The 21,798-nt window shown below is 34.8% G+C and overlaps 2 protein-coding genes across 2 annotated transcripts; one reads left to right on the top strand and one right to left on the bottom strand.

Annotated features, from left to right (window-relative positions):
* Nucleotides 1–3,731: 3,731 nt before the first annotated feature.
* On the bottom strand, nt 3,732–10,351 carry LOC142538262 (GPCR-type G protein 1-like). The gene is given in 14 exon segments (XM_075643624.1): nt 3,732–3,982; nt 5,055–5,185; nt 5,520–5,534; nt 5,536–5,592; nt 6,076–6,162; nt 6,281–6,307; nt 6,521–6,613; nt 6,727–6,815; nt 7,183–7,261; nt 8,291–8,420; nt 8,881–9,001; nt 9,248–9,355; nt 9,645–9,745; nt 9,850–10,351. Coding segments are annotated over 14 exon segments (1,407 nt in total). The 5' UTR covers nt 10,065–10,351; the 3' UTR covers nt 3,732–3,828.
* A 1,176-nt stretch (nt 10,352–11,527) lies between these two features.
* Nucleotides 11,528–20,758, top strand: LOC142538257 (photosynthetic NDH subunit of lumenal location 1, chloroplastic). Its single transcript, XM_075643618.1, has 8 exons — nt 11,528–11,728; nt 11,825–11,912; nt 18,915–19,007; nt 19,670–19,743; nt 19,838–19,963; nt 20,072–20,143; nt 20,272–20,368; nt 20,475–20,758. Exons 1-8 carry the CDS (start codon nt 11,669–11,671, stop codon nt 20,576–20,578), a joined length of 714 nt encoding a protein of 237 aa, XP_075499733.1. The 5' UTR covers nt 11,528–11,668; the 3' UTR covers nt 20,579–20,758.
* The last annotated feature ends 1,040 nt before the right edge of the window (nt 20,759–21,798 follow it).

Below are 21,798 nucleotides of genomic sequence, written 5' to 3'. Positions count from 1 at the left end.
TGAATTTACTTCCCAGACTTTCAATGATTATTGTATGTCTATGGGAATCATTGTTGAGCATCCTATTGCTCATGTACATACACAGAATGCATTGGTTGAATCATTGATTAATCGTCTGCAAATGATTGCTAGACCAATGATTATGAAAACAAAGCTCCCTATTCTATATGGGGACATGCAATTTTACATGCTGCTTCATTAATTCGCATCAGACCAAGTGCATATCACAAATACTCCCCATTGCAGCTTGCATTTGGTAAAGAACCAGACATTTCTCATCTGAGAATTTTTGGATGTATGGTGTATGTGCCTATTGCACCACCGCAACGAAAGAAAATGGGACCTCAAAGAAAGGTTGGAATTTATATCGGTTATGATAGTCCATCAATCATTCGATATCTTGAACTTCAGACAGGCGACGTGTTCACAACACGTTTTGCTGATTGTCATTTTAATGAGGAAATCTTCCCAATGTTAGGGGGAGAACAGAAACATACTGAAAAGGAAATTACATGGTATGTATTATCATTGTTACATCTGGATCCAAGAACAAAACAATGTGAAAAAGATGTACAGCAAATTGTGCACTTGCAAAGAATAGCAAATCAAATACCAGATGCATTTGCAGACACAAAAGGGGTAACTAAATCATATATACATGCTGCAAATGTCCCTGCTCGAATTGAAATTCCGAAGAAACAAATTGAAGATACTCATGATGTCATTAAACGCCTGAAGCGTGGAAGGCCAGTTGGTTCCAAGGATAAAAATCCTCGAAAAAGAAAATTCATAGATAAACACGATGATCACAAAAGAGAAAATGATGTTTCTGAAGAAACACATGATAATCACAAAATAGAGAATGATGTTCCTGAAGAAACACATGATGATGAAAATGTTCTGTCAGAAACACAAACTAACAAGAATCGTGAAATATCTATCAATTACATTAATACTGGAAAAATATGGAACCGAAAAGATATAAAAGAAATTGATGATATATTTTCTTATAATATGGCAATCGACATCATAAATGATAATGAAGATCATGAACCAAAATCTTTTGGTGAGTGTAAAAATCGGCATGATTGGATAAAATGGAAAGAAGCCATCCAGGTTGAATTGAATTCGCTAAATAAACGTAATGTTTTTGGACATATAGTCCTTACACCTGAAGGTGTAAAACCTGTTGGATATAAATGGGTTTTTATTCGAAAACGAAATGAGAAAAATGAAATAGTAAGATATAAAGCTCGACTTGTTGCACAAGATTTTTGTCAAATGCCTGGAATTGATTATGAAGAAACGTATTCTCCCGTGATGGATGCAATTACGTTTCGGTATTTGATTAGCTTGGCGGTATCTGAAAATTTAGAATTGCTTCTTATGGATGTTGTTACAGCTTACTTATATGGATCACTTGATAGTAATATATATATGAAAATCCCTGAAGGATTTAAGATGTCTGAAGCACAAAGTTCAAAACCCAGAGAATGTTATTCTGTGAAATTACAAAGATCATTATATGGGTTAAAACAATCCGGTCGAATGTGGTATAATCGGCTAAGTGATCACTTGATGAAAAAGGGATATGTAAATATTCAATATGCCATTGTGTTTTTATTAAGAAAACAACATCCGGATGCGTAATTATTGATGTATATGTTGATGATTTAAACATCATTGGAACGAATAAGGAAATTCAAGAAGTTGTGTCATACCTGAAGGAAGAATTTGAAATGAAGGATCTTGGAAAAACCAAGTATTGTCTGGGTTTACAAATTGAACAAAAAGAATGTGGAATATTTGTTCACCAGACAAATTATACAGAAAAGATCCTTAAACGTTTTAATATGGATAAATCAAATCCTTTAAGTACTCCAATGATTGTTAGATCATTAAACATAGAAAAGGATCCATTCCGTCCATGTGAAGATGATGAAGATATTCTTAGTCCAGAAGTACCATATCTAAGCGTTATTGGTGCCCTTATGTATATTACAAATTGTACAAGACCTGATATATCTTTTGCCGTAAATTTATTGGCAAGATTTAGCACATATCCAACAAAGAGACACTGGAACGGAATTAAACATATATTCCGTTATCTACGAGGAACAACAGACTTGGAACTTTTGTATTCAAAAGATGCTAATCCAAGTATAATTGGTTATGCTGATGCTGGATACTTATCTGATCCATACAATGCACGTTCTCAAACTGGATATGTATTTACTCGTGGAGGCACTGCAATTTCTTGGCGTTCACAGAAACAAACGCTCGTAACAACTTCATCAAATCATGCCGAGATTATTGCACTACATGAAGCAAGCCGTGAATGTGTGTGGATTAAAATCAATGACCCAACATATCCAAATCTCATGCGGATTATCATTTGACGAGAAACCTGTGATACTATATGAAGATAATGCTGCATGTGTTGCTCAAATGAAATAAGGATACATAAAAAGCGACAGAACTAAACATATTCCTCCTAAGTTCTTCGCATTCACCAAGGAGCTTGAGAATAATAAATGTATTGATGTTCGTCACATTCAATCAAGTGAAATCTCATCAGATCTCTTCACGAAAGGCACTTCTTACGACGATATTTAGAAAGCACATATATAATATTGAGATGCGCAATCTACGAAATTTGTGAAGAATTGTTCGTGTCAACATGATGGGGAGTTTACGTGACTGCACTCTTTTTCCCTTACTATGGTTTTTATCCCAACGAGTTTTTCCTAGTAAGGTTTTTAATGAGGCAGTATAAAAACACGTAATGAAGACAATCATTATGATCATCATCACAAAGGGGAGTGTTGAAAAATAATATTTAAAATGTGTGTATTGAATATTTGAATGTTGAAAATAAGAGTTGTAAATATTGAAAATTAGTGTGTGATGATGTAGGTAATGATGTATTTTATTTTTGGATTATTTGTAAAGAAATTCTATAAAAAGCCTCACCATTTGTGAAAAAATACACAATTGAGTAGAGAGAAAAATATTATAAAGTGTGTTGTTTGGTAAATTTTGAGAGTTTGAGATTTTTACTTTTTACCATAAATTTTTATTTTTTCACAACATGATAAACTATTTTTCGAGATAATAGTCGAAATATATTTATTTAATATATGTTATATTATATTTATAAAATTTTAAAACTCGCTAATTACTTACAAATTGTGGAATAAAATAATTTCAAGTAAACTTCAGCTAAAAAAAGAAGTTAAATGTATCAACTTGGCTAGAATTCGATATTTTTTAACAGTAATCGAACGTTTTTCGATTTGGTTGGATATATTTACACCATGATCATGCTATGACATCCACCACCGAATAGACCCAAAACTTAGCAGCATAATCGTCATGTTTACTGCATTCTCTACGCTGCCCCTGATGCAGCAAGGCAGCTCCCATTTGGGTCATTCCGGCCGCTTGTCGACACATACAACATCTTACGATCCCGCAACATTCTCACCGTGCATCAACTTGAAATCATAAATTTTCTTGGTAAAGAAGAGGATGAAACCATGGAACAGGGAATACCAACCAAATGACTTTAACAAAAGCAAGTATCCATTTTCCAATCAATATTTATTTGACAAGTTATATGCATCAGCAGTACTGAAATGATTTCGTTGCATATTACACTAATTTCTATCCACAAATGAACTTTGAAAATTAAAAAAATGTCATGATCTCATGGACATTAACACATAAAATAATGAACGTCATCATCTATATAAAAAAAATTATATATTTTTGCAACGTTTTTGGACACTTGCATCATTACAGCTACAAGGGTAAAAAAATGAAGAACTAATCTATGGGATGCTTGTCGACCTGACGAGAGGTATAATGAGCAGATAGCAAAAGCAGAGATAGGAATGCACTGGCTGCAAATATAGCATCAAACCATCGATGGTAGAAATCGAATTGAATGTCGCCACCCAATACATCTGTTATGATCAGCCTGCAATCAGATCAGCATCATAAAGGCAATGGATTAAAGCCAATTTTATGCCCAGGGTGTGGCATACATTTACAAACGAAACACTAGCCTATCCTTGGATATCTGGGAATAAAACAAACGAAACATAACTTTCAACATCAATAGAAATATTTTTTATCCAACAAAATACTCAATCTCGAAAGCGACTAGTAGCGGTCAAGCTCCAGATATCAAACGTAGTTATTCAAATATGCGACCAAGATTTGATGTCTTTCAGTCTCCGGAGATTTAAGGATTATATAATTCAGATGGTAGGCCACATAATTGCTCCCTTGTGGCATGATGTGACCAACTATCGTACAATGAACTTAGCCGAGAAAAGTAGTATCTTACAACTCTAAGATGTTATGTATTGAACACGAAGAAAAATTCAGTGCAAAGAAACAGTAAAGAGCTAAACTAATAACATCCACAAGAAAAATAAAATGTATCCTCTGCTAGTAAAGTATTTGCTTGCATTCCTCTCAGGAAGCTGAACACTGACACATTGGAAATATCAGCTAACGAAATATCCATATTAGTTGAGGTAATCACAAAGCTGCAATCTACAAGTCAAATGTGGAACTATCTTATCAACACTGAGACCAGCAACAACATTACTCCTAATCAGTTCAAGAAAATTCTGGAACTTAGGCGGCACAAAATCAAATGTTCCCCCAAAATCTAGGTAAATGTTTTTACATGTGACAACGGACAGGGTAAGAAAGAGAGTATGTTCAAAACAGAGATCTCATTGATGTCATGTTATATAAGTTCTTTCATAAATAATTCTGACATCAAAATGCTATTGTGAAAAAGAAGAATGAACATCCCCAAAAGAGGAAATGAAGGGATTAAAATAGACATAGATTGATTGCAATAGCTTCTATTGTTCAAATAAAAAAGAGAAACAAAACAGCAATAGGTAGATCTTTAGAAATACCATAACATTCTACAGAAACGTTATTCATAATTAGCACCAAAACACAAGAGCTTGCAACAGCAGACTCACATTCAATAATGAAAAGGATCTATCACAATAAGAAAATCTCACCTATACTCTGTTGCCAGGCTTTTTCTGATCAACAATATGGAAGAAACAAAGTACATTCCCATTATCTCAGAGAGGAAAAGGACAACATTGCTTGAAGATCCACTCCCAACTCTGGAAACTGCAAAAAAGAACTGTACAAAAGCCAGGAACTTAGATGGTATACGATAGAAATACCATGGTAATAAACAAAACAGATTCAATGTGATTAGATCTAAATTAAAGGATTAATGAATTACAATATAAAAATTTAACTTATTGTATTGCGTTATACACACAACTGCCTGCTATGAACTTCCTTGTAAAGATAACACTCACGTTCCAAATTTACACAGGCAATCAAGATACGATGTTAAGAAAAAAAATTAAGGCACATTTCTTAAAGTTCATAATATTAAAAAGTGAACTGTAAGTGCGAATCCAATCACAGGTGCAACAAAAATTTGATGAAAAGTATTACAAACTCGCCTTCATCAGGTTTGACTAAGAATCCCCGTACAGATATTACTATCAGCATCCCGATAAATAAGAGGGATATGTACTGCATAACAGAAGACAAAACATGCCATACATGAGTAGTGATAATGTATCATTATACTGGAAAATAGAATATCATGCCATTCATTTGTAAAATGGGATGTGGTTTCTCTTGATTAATTTAAGTGGTTATTCATGCTAACGAGTCACTGAATTAATATACAGTATTCTCCACTCCAAGTTCATGCTATTAATTTGTGTCAACCATTTGAGGACAATTACCCTACAAATGCTGCAAAATCTTGTCCTATGCCTCAAAAAAAGTTTTCCTCCTTCAAGCATGCTTCACTTAAACGCACACACAGATACATAAATTGTAAAGTGGACCAGTATTTATAAAAGAGGGGTATAACATTGAGATTTTGAAGTTCAACAACCCCAACACATTAGAAAGATTATAAAAACCCCACTGGATACTATAAGCAAGTAGCAACAAAGATATACATGCATAATAAAGCTGTTGAAGTGATGCAAGGACAACACTGACCTGAGATACCAAAGTCACATTAATGCCTATGTCAAAGAACTGCAGGAAGATGCTGATTGTCTTTGTCACAGGATCAACAGAACCAGTCTGTGAACACAGATATGTTTTTAATGCTTTGAAATTTGTACAAACATGGAAATCATATGACAAAATGGAACAATTAAGATGTGAAGTATGGAAATTGGAAAGACAATCAAAGCATTACCTCCTTGAATATAACACTTTGTAGAGACTGCATAATGAAACAAACATATATAAATAAAAAATCAGTTAACCCAAATTACAATACCATATCTTTGCAGATCTTAAACATAGAAAGTTTGTGTCAACTACTGATAAGTGTATCAAAAACCCTAAATCATGTTTATAATTTGAAACAAAATTTGAACATAAAATACAATGAAACAAGAAAGGCTGTCATTCTACACCAATGAGGAATGCTCACCTTTATCATTTTATATACACAATATACCGAGCATGCATAGCCCAAAAAATTCTGCAGGTGCCCCTTCCAGGTTCGAGAATATGCAGCAGCTTCCTGGAAATATGCAGAAATACTTAAAAAAAAAGTAACATTTTCCATACGATGTAAAAGTTAACAAACTATTGCAGTTTGATTCTTAAAGAAAAGACCAAAATCATTCAGTACACCTTAGCTTGGCGTAGCTCATAGATTTCCAAAAAAAGTTGTTTTGAAAGCTCCTCCAGAGCTTGTACCTCCTCTTGCATCCCTTTGATATCTTTGTACAAAATGAAATCAAGAACAATAAAGTAACAGAAAAACAAAAAAATAACAAGTTGCTAAAACCAACTCTCGGAGACCTCCCAAAAGAGGTCGAGCATGACAAAGAGTTGGTAATAATTAGATGGAATGATAAATGCATAAAGCAAACCTCACGAAAAAACCAGGTAAATTTTCATGTGTGGATTTCTTGTCCGCTTCTTGTAATTAATAGTTTTTAAATTATCTAATATAATATCGTTTACTATTAAAAAAAAAAGGCCAGTGGAAAGAATATTGCGCTACATCTTGGTTTTAAAAACTATGTTGGCGGTATATGAAGTGGCTATAACACATTCTGATTTATACATCAAACAAAAACTGACCTTGCTCCTTTTGATCATCCTGAACAGACCGAACAACAGTTCCAACTAATCGCTTTAGGAAGGATCTATTCTTCGATTTCTGTCACATTAAATTTACAATGAGTAAATGTTCAAATCTGTGAAAAGAAAGAAGCAGATGTTATTCACAATGACACAGTACATATCATTAACATATCCTGTTTACTATCATATAGCCTCAAATAATAATAAAATACAAATAGACAACAAATCATTCATAAAGTAAAAATCAAAAGTGTCCACGATAAAACAGCAAAAGAAATTAGGCCAAAAGCACTAACCCCCCTTGAACAATTGTTTCATACTAATAGCACTAACCCCCCTTGAACAATTGTTTCATACTAATATTCCACTCCAAGATCAGTCATGTTATAAAATTGCTGAGAAGACAAGTCTATAACAGACAATCATACCATGACACAATCAACATCAAGGCAACAAAAACTCAAGTTTTTTCAAAATGGCACAAAATGGTAGGCATTGCTATTGTAGCACCAAACATCCAATGACATCAGGCTGCTAATCCACTAAACCTCCTATTATTTAATGTCAAATCATGAAAAAAAGGAGCATGAAATATGATACAGTTAGTATCCAATATTGGTAATGATTACTATTGTTTTCTAATGCTAATTGCCTAGGCCGGTAAAACCATATTTTCCCATATTCATTTCTTGAAGTTCATTTCCAATGTGCGGACTCAGTATAATATGTTGTGGTTGAATAATAATCAGAGGGTACTTTATGTTGTAGCACATTACAAAGAAGGTATGCTTGCCTTGCGTCTGTGCAGATATGTTAGACATATTATTTGATACATCAAGCTAGATAAAGGGGGCCTAAGGAAACATATGATAGTTCAACAAGGTAACATTGATCGGCAGAGAGTTCAATTTAGTGTTATTTCCTCAAATTCTTTACAGCCCTTTCATGAACTAATTCCCATCATATCAAAGTACAACATTTAAAATGGAAAGAAAGCCAATTCACCCATAAATCGACTAAATCATTTTTATGCATCTCCAATTGAGCAGATAATATTAAATTAGTAAAAGACAAACTTAATAAATATGTATCAAGGCGAATGAACCTCTTCTGACCCTTGTAGACGCTCCATTTCCATTTGACAGAGAATAATCTTCTTTTTCTTTGCAATGCAGGTCTCAATTGACTGCATCAGCTGCCTTTCTAGCGCCTTGATATCTGCTTCCTCAATTTCTCTTCAAATTAAGGGGGAAAATTATAAAACCAGGAGTCCAGGAGAGTTACTAAATGGTGATTTTAAGGATAAACTGCAGGTTGCCTTTAACTCACGTGAATGCTAACTTTCAGAGGAGAAGAACTAGATAGCTAAATCATGTATATATGTGTGTGTAAGTATAAACCTAAAGCATACCAGACTCAATAAAATTGCACTCATTACGCATAATTTGACAAGAAAACAGTATTTAATAATTTTATTGAAAATATGTGATATTCTATAGAACTGACTAAATCTAAAAGAGTGTGCACTAAGAAGCAGTGAATTTAAAAACTATAGTTAAGAGATGAAATTATATTCCACGTGAACCCGCATCCTTGCCAACTTATGGTTACTATCCAAAAGGCAATAAATTAAAGGATATTAAGTTTTTCTAATCATTCAATCAATTTGAACTATGCACACGTCATTCTTCTTACCGAATAAAGAGGGAAAGATAACTGTAAGGCAAATTCACTGCCCCAAAACCAGATAGCACAGCCATGACAGTCACGCCAATGACACCAATTCTGCTTACCAGCTGAGGCATGGTGAAAAATCCTGAGAAGAATATACATTAGATAAATACAGCTAAGAAGGAGAATACTTCAAGTAAATAATATCCAAGAGAGAATTGGAGGAAGAAGGTTAAACAGATTTCGATAAGAATTAGCAAGCAAGGTTGCAATTGCTCCTTGAGCTAGTTTTAGAGATACAAAACAAGTGTAAACACGCAGAGACATATTCTCCAAGGTGCCTTTAAGAAATATTTTAACCTCTTGGCGACATTTACAATTAATTGCAAACCTTTGTCTGGAGAAGGCATTGGAAAATGAATGCCCATGCGCCAAAAACCATAAAGAAAAGCAAACAAAAAAAGAACAGCACCAAGCGCAGCACGCTCCTTTCTAACACCTGAAGCACAGAGTTGAAATTAAATTAATACTACTCCCAAAAAAAATTTAAAATTATTAAATAAAAAACAAATACGAACATATACGGATTAGAGTACATGAAATTGCTATAATTTTCCCTCGAAGCTTTATTTTAAAGCCAACCACAAAGACCTACTCGCATACAAAATAGTGAAAACTAGCCGCATATCAGCCTAGGCAAGCATAATTTCCCATCTCCACTAGACAGATAAAAGAGTAAAAATTAATAATTTACGCTACTGAAGTAGAGATGAGGGTGGAGACCTTACCACTTTTACAGAGCATTATATAACAATGGTAATACGGCAACATGAAGACAAGCAACAATATCAGGCAAAACAAATCCACCTTCCAATTCAACCATCTCGCCCTACAGTCAACATCACGTGAAACAAAAAAGGGGGGGAGGTAAATAAACGAAACAATGCAAGGTTAAAATCAATCACACTGCCCTAAGATGGATTGGTTACTCACTGTTTGGACAGAACAGGAATGATCTCGAAGAGAACGAGCTGAAATAGATTGCAAGAGAAGGCGAAGACGACGCTGAATATGATCTGAACCAACACCCGCTTCTCTTCGTACTCCTTGTAAAGCCGCTGATTCAAGAACCACAGCCCGCCCCAACCCAGCAGGACCAGCGACCCCACCGCCACCACTCCTTCGTACGCCGCTGTTATCCATCCCATCACACTATCCACTAATCGATCCTATTTTGCTGTAGACTTTCACCAATAATTTCGATCTAGACTTCTTTCTATTCCATTCTTCGATTCACCCCTTTCGCCCTACTTCCACCTCCTCCTCCGGCAACTCCGCCGCCGCACTGAAACCTGTTGAAGAAGAAATCAATACTTCCACGGTTAAGCAATACGTTCTGCGTGGAACCTGCCAACTGTTCTAATCTAACGATCTGAGAGGTTTTATGATTAATATATTCTCGCAGTTGTAAAATCAATAATCATATAATAAAATCATAAATTATAATGGCGTATTTATTATGCAACCAAAAAAAGGAGCTACATGTGATCTTTGGAGGTAAAAATATAATCTTCTAAGGTCCGATTACGTTACAAAAAATTTGTGTGAGAAGGTCTCACGAGTCATATTTTGTAAGACAAATATTTTATTTGGGTTATCAATGAAATAATATTACTTTTTATGCTAAGAGTATTATTTTTTATTGTGAATATCGGTAGGATTGACCCGTCTCACAGATAAATATTCTTGAGACCGTCTCACAAAAAACCTGCTCAACTTTTAAATTGGTAGAGTTGGTGAGCACGAGTCAATTAATAAGTTCGATTATCCTAACTCTCATCTTTGGGCTTGTGAAGTGTCATCTACCTTATGAATGTTCAAGAATTTAATGTACATCATAACGGTTTTCTCAGTAAATATAATTTTTAATTTTAATGTAATTTAATATAAATAACAAATTAAATTATATAATTGAATTATTTAATTAATAAAATTATATTTCCCTGATTTTTATTTTTTTAATAAAATTTAAACATTCACAAAATTAAACAATATCAATATTTAATTACTAATTGACTCGCACTGCAATAATAAATTTAGTTTCAACCTTTTTCGTTTGTGCGAAATTTCTTGTTATTATTTTTTCTAAGTTGTATTATTTATGTCCTATTCTCGTAAAAGAAATATTAGTCCTATTTTATGGGAGTCTAATGTTACATTAATATTTCTGATATCACGTCAATGTTTTCTGATAAAACTCATACTTTAGCAATTCGACAAAACATGACTAAAAACTAACAAAAAAACAGCTAGAATACTAAAATTCAACTTTTACAAAGTATATAACCAAATAGAACACACAAATTTTACAATTTTTCTCTTTATTTTAGAGTAGGTCTATTATGTGATGATTTCACGAATTTTTATCTGTGAGATGGGTCAACTCTACTGATCTTCACAAAAAAAAGTAATACTCTTAGCATAAAAAGTAATATTTTTTCATGGATGACCTAAATAAGATATCAGTCTCACAAAATACGACCCGTGAGATCGTCTCACACAAGTTTTTGCTTTTATTTTATAAAGAAAACGAACATATATTTAAATAAAAAATTGATATATTTTAAAAAAGAAATAGTTTTAATAAATTGGTACATAAAAAATATGAAAAAACAGCCACAGTCTATGCTTCCTTCTTCACCATTATCCATGTGGATCAGTTTACCCACATACTGAGTTAAGCAAACTCACACAAGCTTAGCTACTTCGAAAATCTCCCCACCTCCCATTTTTTTTTCTCACAGTGCCGCGAATGGTCATGACGGTTTCGTCTCTCTCGCCCATCGCCTCCTCGAAATCCTTCTTAAACAGGGTTGGTCCATCTGCTCATCAATGTCCTGATTGAAAATTTTCTAGTTTCAATTGCGTAATTGCGGTGTAGTTTCGATTTTCCTTTGTGAAATTGCAGCTTTATGCGCCATGCTCGATGAGTGTAGCAGCAGCAGCGGAATCTGCAAGGTGTGATGGAAACACTTGTAATCATGATAAGGAAAATGGTAAGATTCGTTCTAATGTCTTGCAGTTTCTTATCTTTATGTGTTTTTTTTTTCCAATTCGACTAGCGAATATGATTGGATGAATTATCTGTAATTGAATCAGGGAACTATGTGTCTGTGTTGAGCACTTATAAGGAATAATTTGCGTTTTGTGTAGATTTTTATATTTAGTGTGCAGATTATAGGATCCAAAAACACGTTTCCATAACCAAGTTTTCAGTTTTTGGAAAAAACCACCATTTTTTATTCGTTTTTAATAACGTGAAACGTGTTCGCGGTTTGTTAGAATTAAATTTATTGTGGAGATGCTAAGGAAAAACCAGTAGATGTTGGATTAGTTCAAAACAAGTAGAACCAGTAGATGTTGTAAACCAGAAGTACTTATATCGCGCTAAAACCTGCTTCAATAATTTCTTAGCTAAAACCAGAACTAGAAGGATACAAAATTCGAAATATACACTAACAGAATCTTGCGTATCTCAAAGTCTCTAAATATTACCGTTGATCTATTAACGTGATACCAGCATTTATTGCTTCATTAAATGCCATTAAATGCTATACAAGAACATTTAAGACGGTATACCATTTTTGGTATGAACTGCGACTGATTACTTTTGATGTATTCTGCAGGGTCCATTTTAAGCAATAAAGTTGAACCACCAAAAAGAAAAGAACCGTTCAGTTTTTGAACGTTGAATAGAGCCTATATACGAAGATGAAGGATTTCGTGAAATAATACGTAGCATTGAACAAAAATCTGAATCGAAAAACATCATTCGAGCATTATTAGAACTTTCAGTTATCTAAAGACCTCAAACACTGAAAAAGCAGCACACGCTTCATTGCATACTCTTGATCATTGAGATCATATTGTGCTAGCTATTTTTCGTTATATCTTCTCAAGCTATTCACTTCACTATTTCATTGATAGAAGAATTTGTAACTGGAAAATAGTCTTTTCCAGAACTTAAGATCATTCAAGAAGTTGAGTTGTAAAGCTAAGAGTTTCAATAGGCGAAGGGTAAGTCCGGTTGAAGTGGGTGTGTACAATTGTTGTGCTGTATTCACCAAAGTCTTTTAGTGATACCTTCTGGAAACAGAAGAAGGGGAGACGTAGAAGATTCATCTTCGAACTTCCAGGAACAAATCTTGTGCTATCTACTGCTTTTCGGCTTTATTATTTTTCACCCACTAACCAACAGATCGTTTTCCGCACATTATCTTGTGATCTGCTGGTCTTTATACTTGAACAAGAATCGTTAAAATCTCTAACAGGATTTTAGCACATCATTCGAAATAATTTAATAAGTTGGCCATTGAGTTTATTCAACCCCCCCTTCTAAACTCAACCCGATCCTCAACAAGTGGTATCAGAGCAGAGTTATTCTTGTTCTGAAAAATATTTAATAGACATGGCTCATTTCAGCAAAGTTCCAATGTTCTCAAAAGAAGATTTCGATGATTGGAAAATCAGAATGCACGCTCATCTTGCGGCTCAAGATGATGACATGTGGTATGTTGTGATGGTCCATTAAAGATCTTAAAGCCAAATCCAGCTATTGCTATCACCGAAGGTGCACCTCAGATGCTTGAAAAACCAAGATATGAATGGACAAGTGAGGACAAGAAGAAAGCCAATCTTGACAACGTTGCGAAGGACATTTTGTACAAGACACTCGACAAAAATACCTTCAGCAAAATCAAGATGTGCCATACCTGCCAAGGAAATCTGGGAAAAATTAATTCAGATCTGTGAAGGAAACGAAGAAACAAAGGAAAACAAACTGTCTGTAGCCATGCAGAAGTTTGAGAATATGAAGTTGAGGGCTGGAGAAACTATGAATGAATTTGATGAACGATTTAGCAGCCTCGTCAATGAACTCTCAGCTCTTGGGAAAGACTTTGGCAATAGAGAAATTGCATTAAAGGTAATGAGAGGTCTACCCAGAGAATGGGATGTCAAAACAATGGCAATGAGAGCTTCCAAGGATCTCAACAAGTTAGAACTACACGACTTGTTCTCGGATTTAAAGGCATATGAGTTTGAACTTGAAGTTCGAAGTGGAGAAGAGCCCTTAGCAAATCCACCAACCAAAGCTCTCGCAGCTACTGTTAACTCTACTACTACAGTTGCTCCAAGTTCATCTTCTGCTACTGCTTTAGAGAACACTTCTGAGAGAAGTGCTGAACAGATAAGCAATGACGCAATGTCATTATTTGTTAAGAAGTTTTCCAGATTCATGAGAAAGAATCATAGAACATTTCAAAGTCCCAACCGCAATTTCAAAAAGGAATCATCACCTAGTGATATGGCATGCTTTAATTGTGGAAAAGTTGGACACTTCATTGCTGATTGTCCAAAACCAAAGAAGGATGACCAGAGGAAGAAGAGTGTCAAACGCAATGATAAAAAGACCAGAAGAGACAGGAAGGCAATGGTTGCAGAAGAAAGTAAGTCCAAATGGGCAGACTCAAGTTCTGAATCTTCTGGTTCTGAAAGCCATTCGAGTGAAAGTGATGAAGATGAGAATCTTGTCAAGATGTTCAAATCATTGGAAAAGTCCGGGCTTCGAATATTCTTGGAATCACCTGCTGTTATCTACAAGTCTGTTCTTCTGGATTTCTATGCCAAAGCAGAAGTTGTGGAAGGCAAGATTACCTATACACAGGGAGATGCATCGATTTCTGTTGATGCTGCACTTCTGGGTTCCACTTTCTTCCTACCGATTTCTGGCCTTTCCGAGCTCTCGGACATTTCAAAGGAAGACATGTCCATCGCCTTGACAAATTTTTCAGCCACTGGAGAAGAACTTTCACCCTCTTGCTTCAAAAAGCTAATGAAAATTGAGTACCAGGTACTCGCTGATATAGTAGCAAAGCCTTGTTAGTTAAGGCTGGAACCTTTGACAAACTAACAAAAGAAAAGGTTCAAGTGATGGTGGCCATCACATCAGAAAAGAAAGTGGATTGGGGACGTTTTCTGTTTCGCATTATGAAGGATATGATTCTCAGGAAAAGTACTGGATTTGCTGTGCAAATCAGTAAGATGTTGAAAGATGCTGGTTTTCCTAGAACAGCAGAAGAGGATGGCTCTTCGGTAACAATGACTGATGCTGATAGCGTGCTTGCTTTAAGGCCAAAGCTAACCGTTGGTGAGTTTGTGGCCATTAAGAAGGAAATCGGAGAATCTCAAATTGAGGGGCAGAAGAAAATTAAACGAAAAAGGGTTGTGGTCTTGTCTGATTCTGACAAAACAGAATCTGGAGAATCAGCAGCACCCACTCAGCAAGCTTCACTGCCTCCCACCCCAGCTAAGAAGAAGCCTCGCACAACAATCCGCATCAAGAAAACAGCGGTTCTGTCTGAACTGGAGAATGTTCCTCTCCGCCAAGTTTTTCCATCTGTTGTTTCATCCACCAAAGCCAAACCGATTGAATCAGGGCCCTCACCTGCTCAAAGCTTCAGACCAACTTCTGGTGTGGTCATTAGAGAATCTGCTACTGGTTCTTCTGCTTTTAAACCAGTAGTCCCTGCTGCTTCTGAAAAAGAGAAAGAAAAGATTACTGAGTTGTCTCAGTCACCGGTGGCAACATCAACCATTCAAACAGCAATAAATCTACATCTGGAAGAAGTTGAAATCTCAACCAGAGAAGATATGAAATTTTTTGACGATTGGCTTAAGGTACGTGTCTACCACCCAATCACATTTTTGAAAACTACTGGTGTTTATGCTCAAACTAGTAGAAAATGAGAAAAAGGTTTTTGATGCTGCCGGGACACGAAATGTGATAGAAGCTATAAATCGTCGCAATTACATTCTGGAAAAATTCAAAATGCAGAAGATGGACACTGTTCTGAAAACCTTAAAGTCAAATTTTGACTCTGCAAGTCCTACTGCTTTTCATGACCAGAATGTCAATTCAAATTTTGTCGGAGCAGCTGACAATTCTTTCTGAGCAAACTGCTAATAAGGAAAAGGCCTTTTCTCGGCCTCCAAAGTTCAGTCTCACTTCTGTCTCCGCAATTTTGAAGAATCAGACAGTTGAGGAACCGACCAAAGCTTCTCCTGAAGTCAAGGTCTCTAGTACTCCTGCACCTCAAGAAGTTCCTACTCAATCATCCTCTCTGATTTCTGTTCATGATCTGGCATCGGTTGATGAGGTAATCGAATCGATTATGCAGACCCAAACAGCACAAGATGAATTGCTTCAAGCTATTCCTACTACTACTGATCCTTCTCCAGAATCTGCTACTGCTACTGCTACTGCTGCTGCTGCTGCCAGTGCTACTGTTATGACTACTGCTTCATCGTCTCTTCCAGCACTTGAGCATTTTTCAGAAGCTCACCAAGCTGAAATGGCAACTTTGTTGCATACTTCACCCTCTGTTGTTGAGCCACAAGCTGTATCTGTACCTGCTGCTGTTTTGCAGCAACCAGACGAAGGGCCAACAGAACAGTCTACTGCTTCAGAAGGACCTTCTGCTGAACCAGAACCAGCTGTTACGACTCAAGCAGAAGCTGTACCATTCTCTATTCCTTCTTTGCAGTCTCCTGAGCGCATTGCCCTAATGGAGGAAATTAAACAAAGATTGCAAGCAAGGACTCCTTCCCCAGCTATGGAACCATTTGATCTAGAATTCCAAATTGATGCTCTTCAAAGGGATCTTGTAAATCTTTCAGACTTTGTCAAGCGGATATCTTATGAAAATGCCGCCGAATTTCATGATGCTCAATTCTTCCGAGAACGCATGTCTAAGGAAATACAGAACACTGCGGAATCTCTGAGTAAAATGCATGCTGAGACCATCGTCTTTCGACAGGCCATATCCAAAAGTTCCAGTCAGATCGCGCTTGCTCAATCTGATATATTTACTAGGATCACCGAGCATGATGAAATGTTTCGATCAATCTCCACCACCATGGACCTGATGGATGCCAAGATTGATTCTCAATCTCAAACGCTCACTGCTGTTAATGATCGAGTTTCTAATCAGACTCTTTATCTGGAGATGCTTACAAATGGAATTCACAATTTATCTGGGTGAATGGATGAATTACTTGCTAGGGTCCTTCTTGATGATGCCAAAAAGGGGGAAGACGATAGAACTGGAGCAAGTAGCAGCAGACCAACTGGAAGGAATCAAAATCCAGATGAAGCCATCTTCAGGGATATTGGAACAAACTAATTTTTTTTTATATTTATGCTTTGTGTGATTTTCTCTGGATATTGTTTTGATTATCTAATCCGTTCTTATCTCTATTTTACTAACACAGAACATCTAGGTTTTGGCATCACCACAAAGGGGGAAATTGTTAGAATTAAATTTATTGTGGAGATGCTAAGGAAAAACCAGTAGATGTTGGATTAGTTCAAAACCAGTAGAACCAGTAGATGTTGTAAAACAGAAGTACTTATATCGCGCTAAAACCTGCTTAAATAATTTCTTAGCTAAAACCAGAACTAGAAGGATACAAAATTCGAAATATACACTAACAGAATCTTGCGTATCTCAAAGTCTCTAAATATTACCGTTGATCTATTAACGTGATACCAGCATTTATTGCTTCATTAAATGCCATTAAATGCTATACAAGAACATTTAAGACGGTATACCATTTTTGGTATGAACTGCGACTGATTACTTTTGATGTATTCTGCAGGGTCCATTTTAAGCAATAAAGCTGAACCACCAAAAAGAAAAGAACCGTTCGGTTTTTGAACGTTGAATAGAGCCTATATATCGAGATGAAGGATTTCGTGAAGTAATACGTAGCATTGAACAAAAATCTGAATTGAAAAACATCATTCGAGCATTGTTAGAACTTTCAGTTATCTAAAGAGCTCAAACACTGAAAAAACAGCACACGCTTCATTGCATACTCTTGATCATTGAGATCATATTGTGCTAGCTATTTTTCGTTATATCTTCTCAAGCTATTCACTTCACTATTTCATTGATAGAAGAATTTGTAACTGGAAAAGAGTCTTTTCCAGAACTTAAGATCATTCAAGAAGTTGAGTTGTAAAGCTAAGAGTTTCAATAGGCGAAGGATAAGTCCGGTTGAAGTGGGTGTGTACAATTGTTGTGCTGTATTCACCAAAGTCTTTTAGTGATACCTTCTGGAAACAGAAGAAGGGGAGACGTAGAAGATTCATCTTCGAACTTCCAGAAACAAACCTTGTGCTGCTATCTACTGCTTTTCGGCTTTATTATTTTTCACCCACTAACCAACAGATCGTTTTCCGCACATTATCTTGTGATCTGCTGGTCTTCATACTTGAACAAGAATCGTTAAAATCTCTAACAGGATTTTAGCACATCATTCGAAATAATTTAATAAGTTGGCCATTGAGTTTATTCAACCCCCCTTCTAAACTCAACCCGATCCTCAACACCGTTGAAAGCATTTTTGTAGAGAGCATGAAATTGTGTTCTATTTTAGTATAAGGCATATCTTACCCAGGATAAATGTCTACATAAATAGCATATCTATTCTCTATCAACTCCATTCAAATATGGATGACATTTGGGTCATGGGCTATAAACCTGGCCCCTATTATTCGATCCAACAATACAAATAGTACGTTGAAAAACAAAGACTCTAAGAAAGAAAGTGATAATTAATTTTGATTGAAGTTACTATTGTGAGCTCCGATTGCAATTCTGTTAAGAAAATGAGGGCCATCTCATACCCACGGTACTTAAAGATTTTTGTAACGGCTCTTTGGATATATGTATGGATAGTTTGGTAAAACCTAGAAACAATTATGAGTTGATATTGTTTTCTACTAGAGTTTCAGTTTTTGTTGTGCTGGTCCAGCAGTATTAGTATTAAATTCTTGTATTTCAGTACTCTAAGGTAGAGTCCATGTGAAAAAAAGAAGGGAAAAAAAGGAACTTTTGGAATTTAGTGGAAAAAATCGTTTTTATAATACTTTTACAGCTTCAAGCACTGAGATACAAAACTTATTTAGGTGCATTCTATATTTTGTGCAACAGTTTCAGAAAAATGTAAGAGGAGGATGGTTGTAGTTGGAATAGGAGCCTTAACAGCTGTTAATTCATTATCAGCAAGCCCTCTTCCGGCACTAGGTATTCATAATACCTCTCTTCATTAGCTTCTTATACAGTTAAATTGGTTCGTATGCGATATTTTGTTTTTGACGCAAATAAAAAGTGTTGTCCATCACAAAAAAAAAAACAATTTCCAATTCAATTCCATGAATAGTAAATTTAAAATTCAGAAAATGATATCTTGCATCAAACTTAAGCATAATTGCGTAAGTTTTTCTTGTAGGTACATGCTTAAGGCATATTTACTCATAAAACTTACTCTTATATTATTTAGATGATATAATGAGGTTAAGTCTATCCTATAATGGTGAAACACATTAATTAAATCCTGAACAGTACACTTTTTTAAGTTTTGATTATTTGGGTTAATTTTATTGACTCTGCCATCATTATGAATTTAATTCATGCTGTTGCTTATGCCCACGACATTCTATTGTGACTGGATAATGAATTGAAGCTCTTTTTGTTCGTGCTTTTCATTAAAACCTTACTATTATTTTGTTCAAAATTTTGTTGGGAGTCTATATTGGCTCCATAAAAAATTGTGGAGCTGTATTTATCTTTGAGAGGTGGTTCTAAACTATCTTTTTTAGTTGGGGTGAGAGTTAACCAAAGAATATCCCTACAATTAATTAATTGTATCTGAATATTATGCCATGCTACTATTTTTTTCCCTACAGGAAAACCAGAGGATTACCAAATTTTTGTTGACAAAATAGATGGGTATTCATATTCTTACCCCTCGGACTGGAGAGTAAGTTGTGGCCACTGAAATTGTTTTCTGTAGGATTGATGCATTAATGAAATAGTTACTATGTAGTTGGAAAATTCTACTATTTCCAATGCAGGAATTTGAGTTCTTAGGTCACGATTCTGCGTTCAAGGACAGATATTTGCAATTGCAAAATGTGAGACTAAGTTTTATACCAACTAATAAAACTGATATCCATGAGTTGGGAACTTCAATGGAAGAGGTAATTACTGTAAAGTTTAACATCATTTTCAGAGCGTTACATGGATTAGTTTACTTTGAGATAATTTTATTCTCTAACAAGACTTTAATTTGTTTATTACTGAAAAAGGTTGTTGAAAATTTAACAAGCAACATTTACTCTGCACCGAATCAATTTGCAACCATATTGGGAATGCAAGAGGTGATATATTAAAAGTCTCATATCTTTGTCTGTATTTTCTATCTTTGTTTCTATCTCAACAATGATAGACTTTGTTCTTTTTTGTATGTGTGATGCCTAATTTAATAAAAGATGACTTGTGGGTGCAGAAAAATATCGATGGTAGAAGCTACTGCACATTCGAATACATACTCACGTCTCCGAATTTTGCACGAGCGGCTTTTGCAACAATAGCAATCGGAAACGGTATCGTGATTTATCATGCGTGCGCACACACACACGCATATATATGTGTGCATGCTCACATGTGTATTTGATTTATTATTCACATTAACTATGCATGTCAATGCAGGGAGATACTATACATTGATTGTTGGCGCAAACAAAAGACGATGGAGAAGATTTCGGAACCAACTTAAAGTGGTGGCCGACTCGTTTAAGGTGTTGGACATCTAAATCTTTTTGTTATTGTTGTCAACACCATGGCGCCCTTTCTGTCTTCCTCTCTGTATATTATTGTTATTTTTATACACATGTAACAGAACAAAGTGCTAGGAAAATGATCCATATTCTGCAACAATTATAACATCAACTGCGTTGCTTAATTTTGGTTGCTTTTCATTGGATTTTCTATTATTTTGGTGTAAAAAATGCATGATGTTTCTAAAGAATGTAAAAAAAAATTAACTACTTTTGTTATTTGAAATTATGCTTTTGTTTTAGGTCTCGAGAGATTTTCATATTCAAATATACGAGTTTCATATTTGTTGGAAATTATAAATTTATTGTGAGAAAATTACGTCTTTTTTGGGTAAACAAGTCATAAATAATAGTCGGAAATTCATGACATTTTTACACGACGTGATTACCCAAAAATAAATAAACAATCATGAAAAACATATGAGAAAAATAAAAGGAAACTCGACAATGATAACAAATTATTGATGACAACATATTATTAAATTAAAGAAACAATCATATTTCCACTACATTTTTGTTGATTACTCTTGTAGATTTTGATATTGATATCGTAGTTACTTGCGAAAAATAAGGTTTTGATTATTTTTGAAGTGTTATTTTATATATAGTTTGACTCGATATCTATACTAATTGGAATTTTACATCCTTATGTTATTGATATATTTCAATTAACTTGATAACCAGATTAGAGATGAATTAAATTACCAAAATTTATAACATTATCAATCCAATGTTTTTTACTCGGTCGTCATTTCTATTTCTAGAGTGATAATAGTAATTACTTAAGTTCTTTGATTTGGATAGGACATTTAATTTATGTCGTTATTCCTGGATCAAGAGAGATCGAAGCAAAATCTTTTTATTTGATTATTTATAAAATAACTAAATTAATAGTTTATATTAAAACAATTGAAAGTCGACCTTAGACCGAAGCATATTGATATTAGAGTTGTTTAACAATAACACAAGTGTAAAGAACAAGTCTCGTAATACAAATCTTGTCAAAAACCAATTTATATAATAAATCATACTAATGTCTTAACCATGTAATTAAAACTTAAACGAAATGTGAAAATGTAAAACATGAAAACATAAATAAAAATGGAATGACATGATTGGTCTTGATTTAAGTGGCTTGTACATCATCCCAAAAATATTCATGTTCATCTTCCTCGATTTGTTTCTTGTTTTTATCT

The sequence above is a fragment of the Primulina tabacum genome, chromosome 1, assembly GCF_025594145.1.
Source record: "Primulina tabacum isolate GXHZ01 chromosome 1, ASM2559414v2, whole genome shotgun sequence".
NCBI lineage: Eukaryota > Viridiplantae > Streptophyta > Magnoliopsida > Lamiales > Gesneriaceae > Primulina > Primulina tabacum.
Note: the sequence above shows the minus strand (reverse complement) of the source record. Positions and strands in the feature narration are given on the sequence as shown.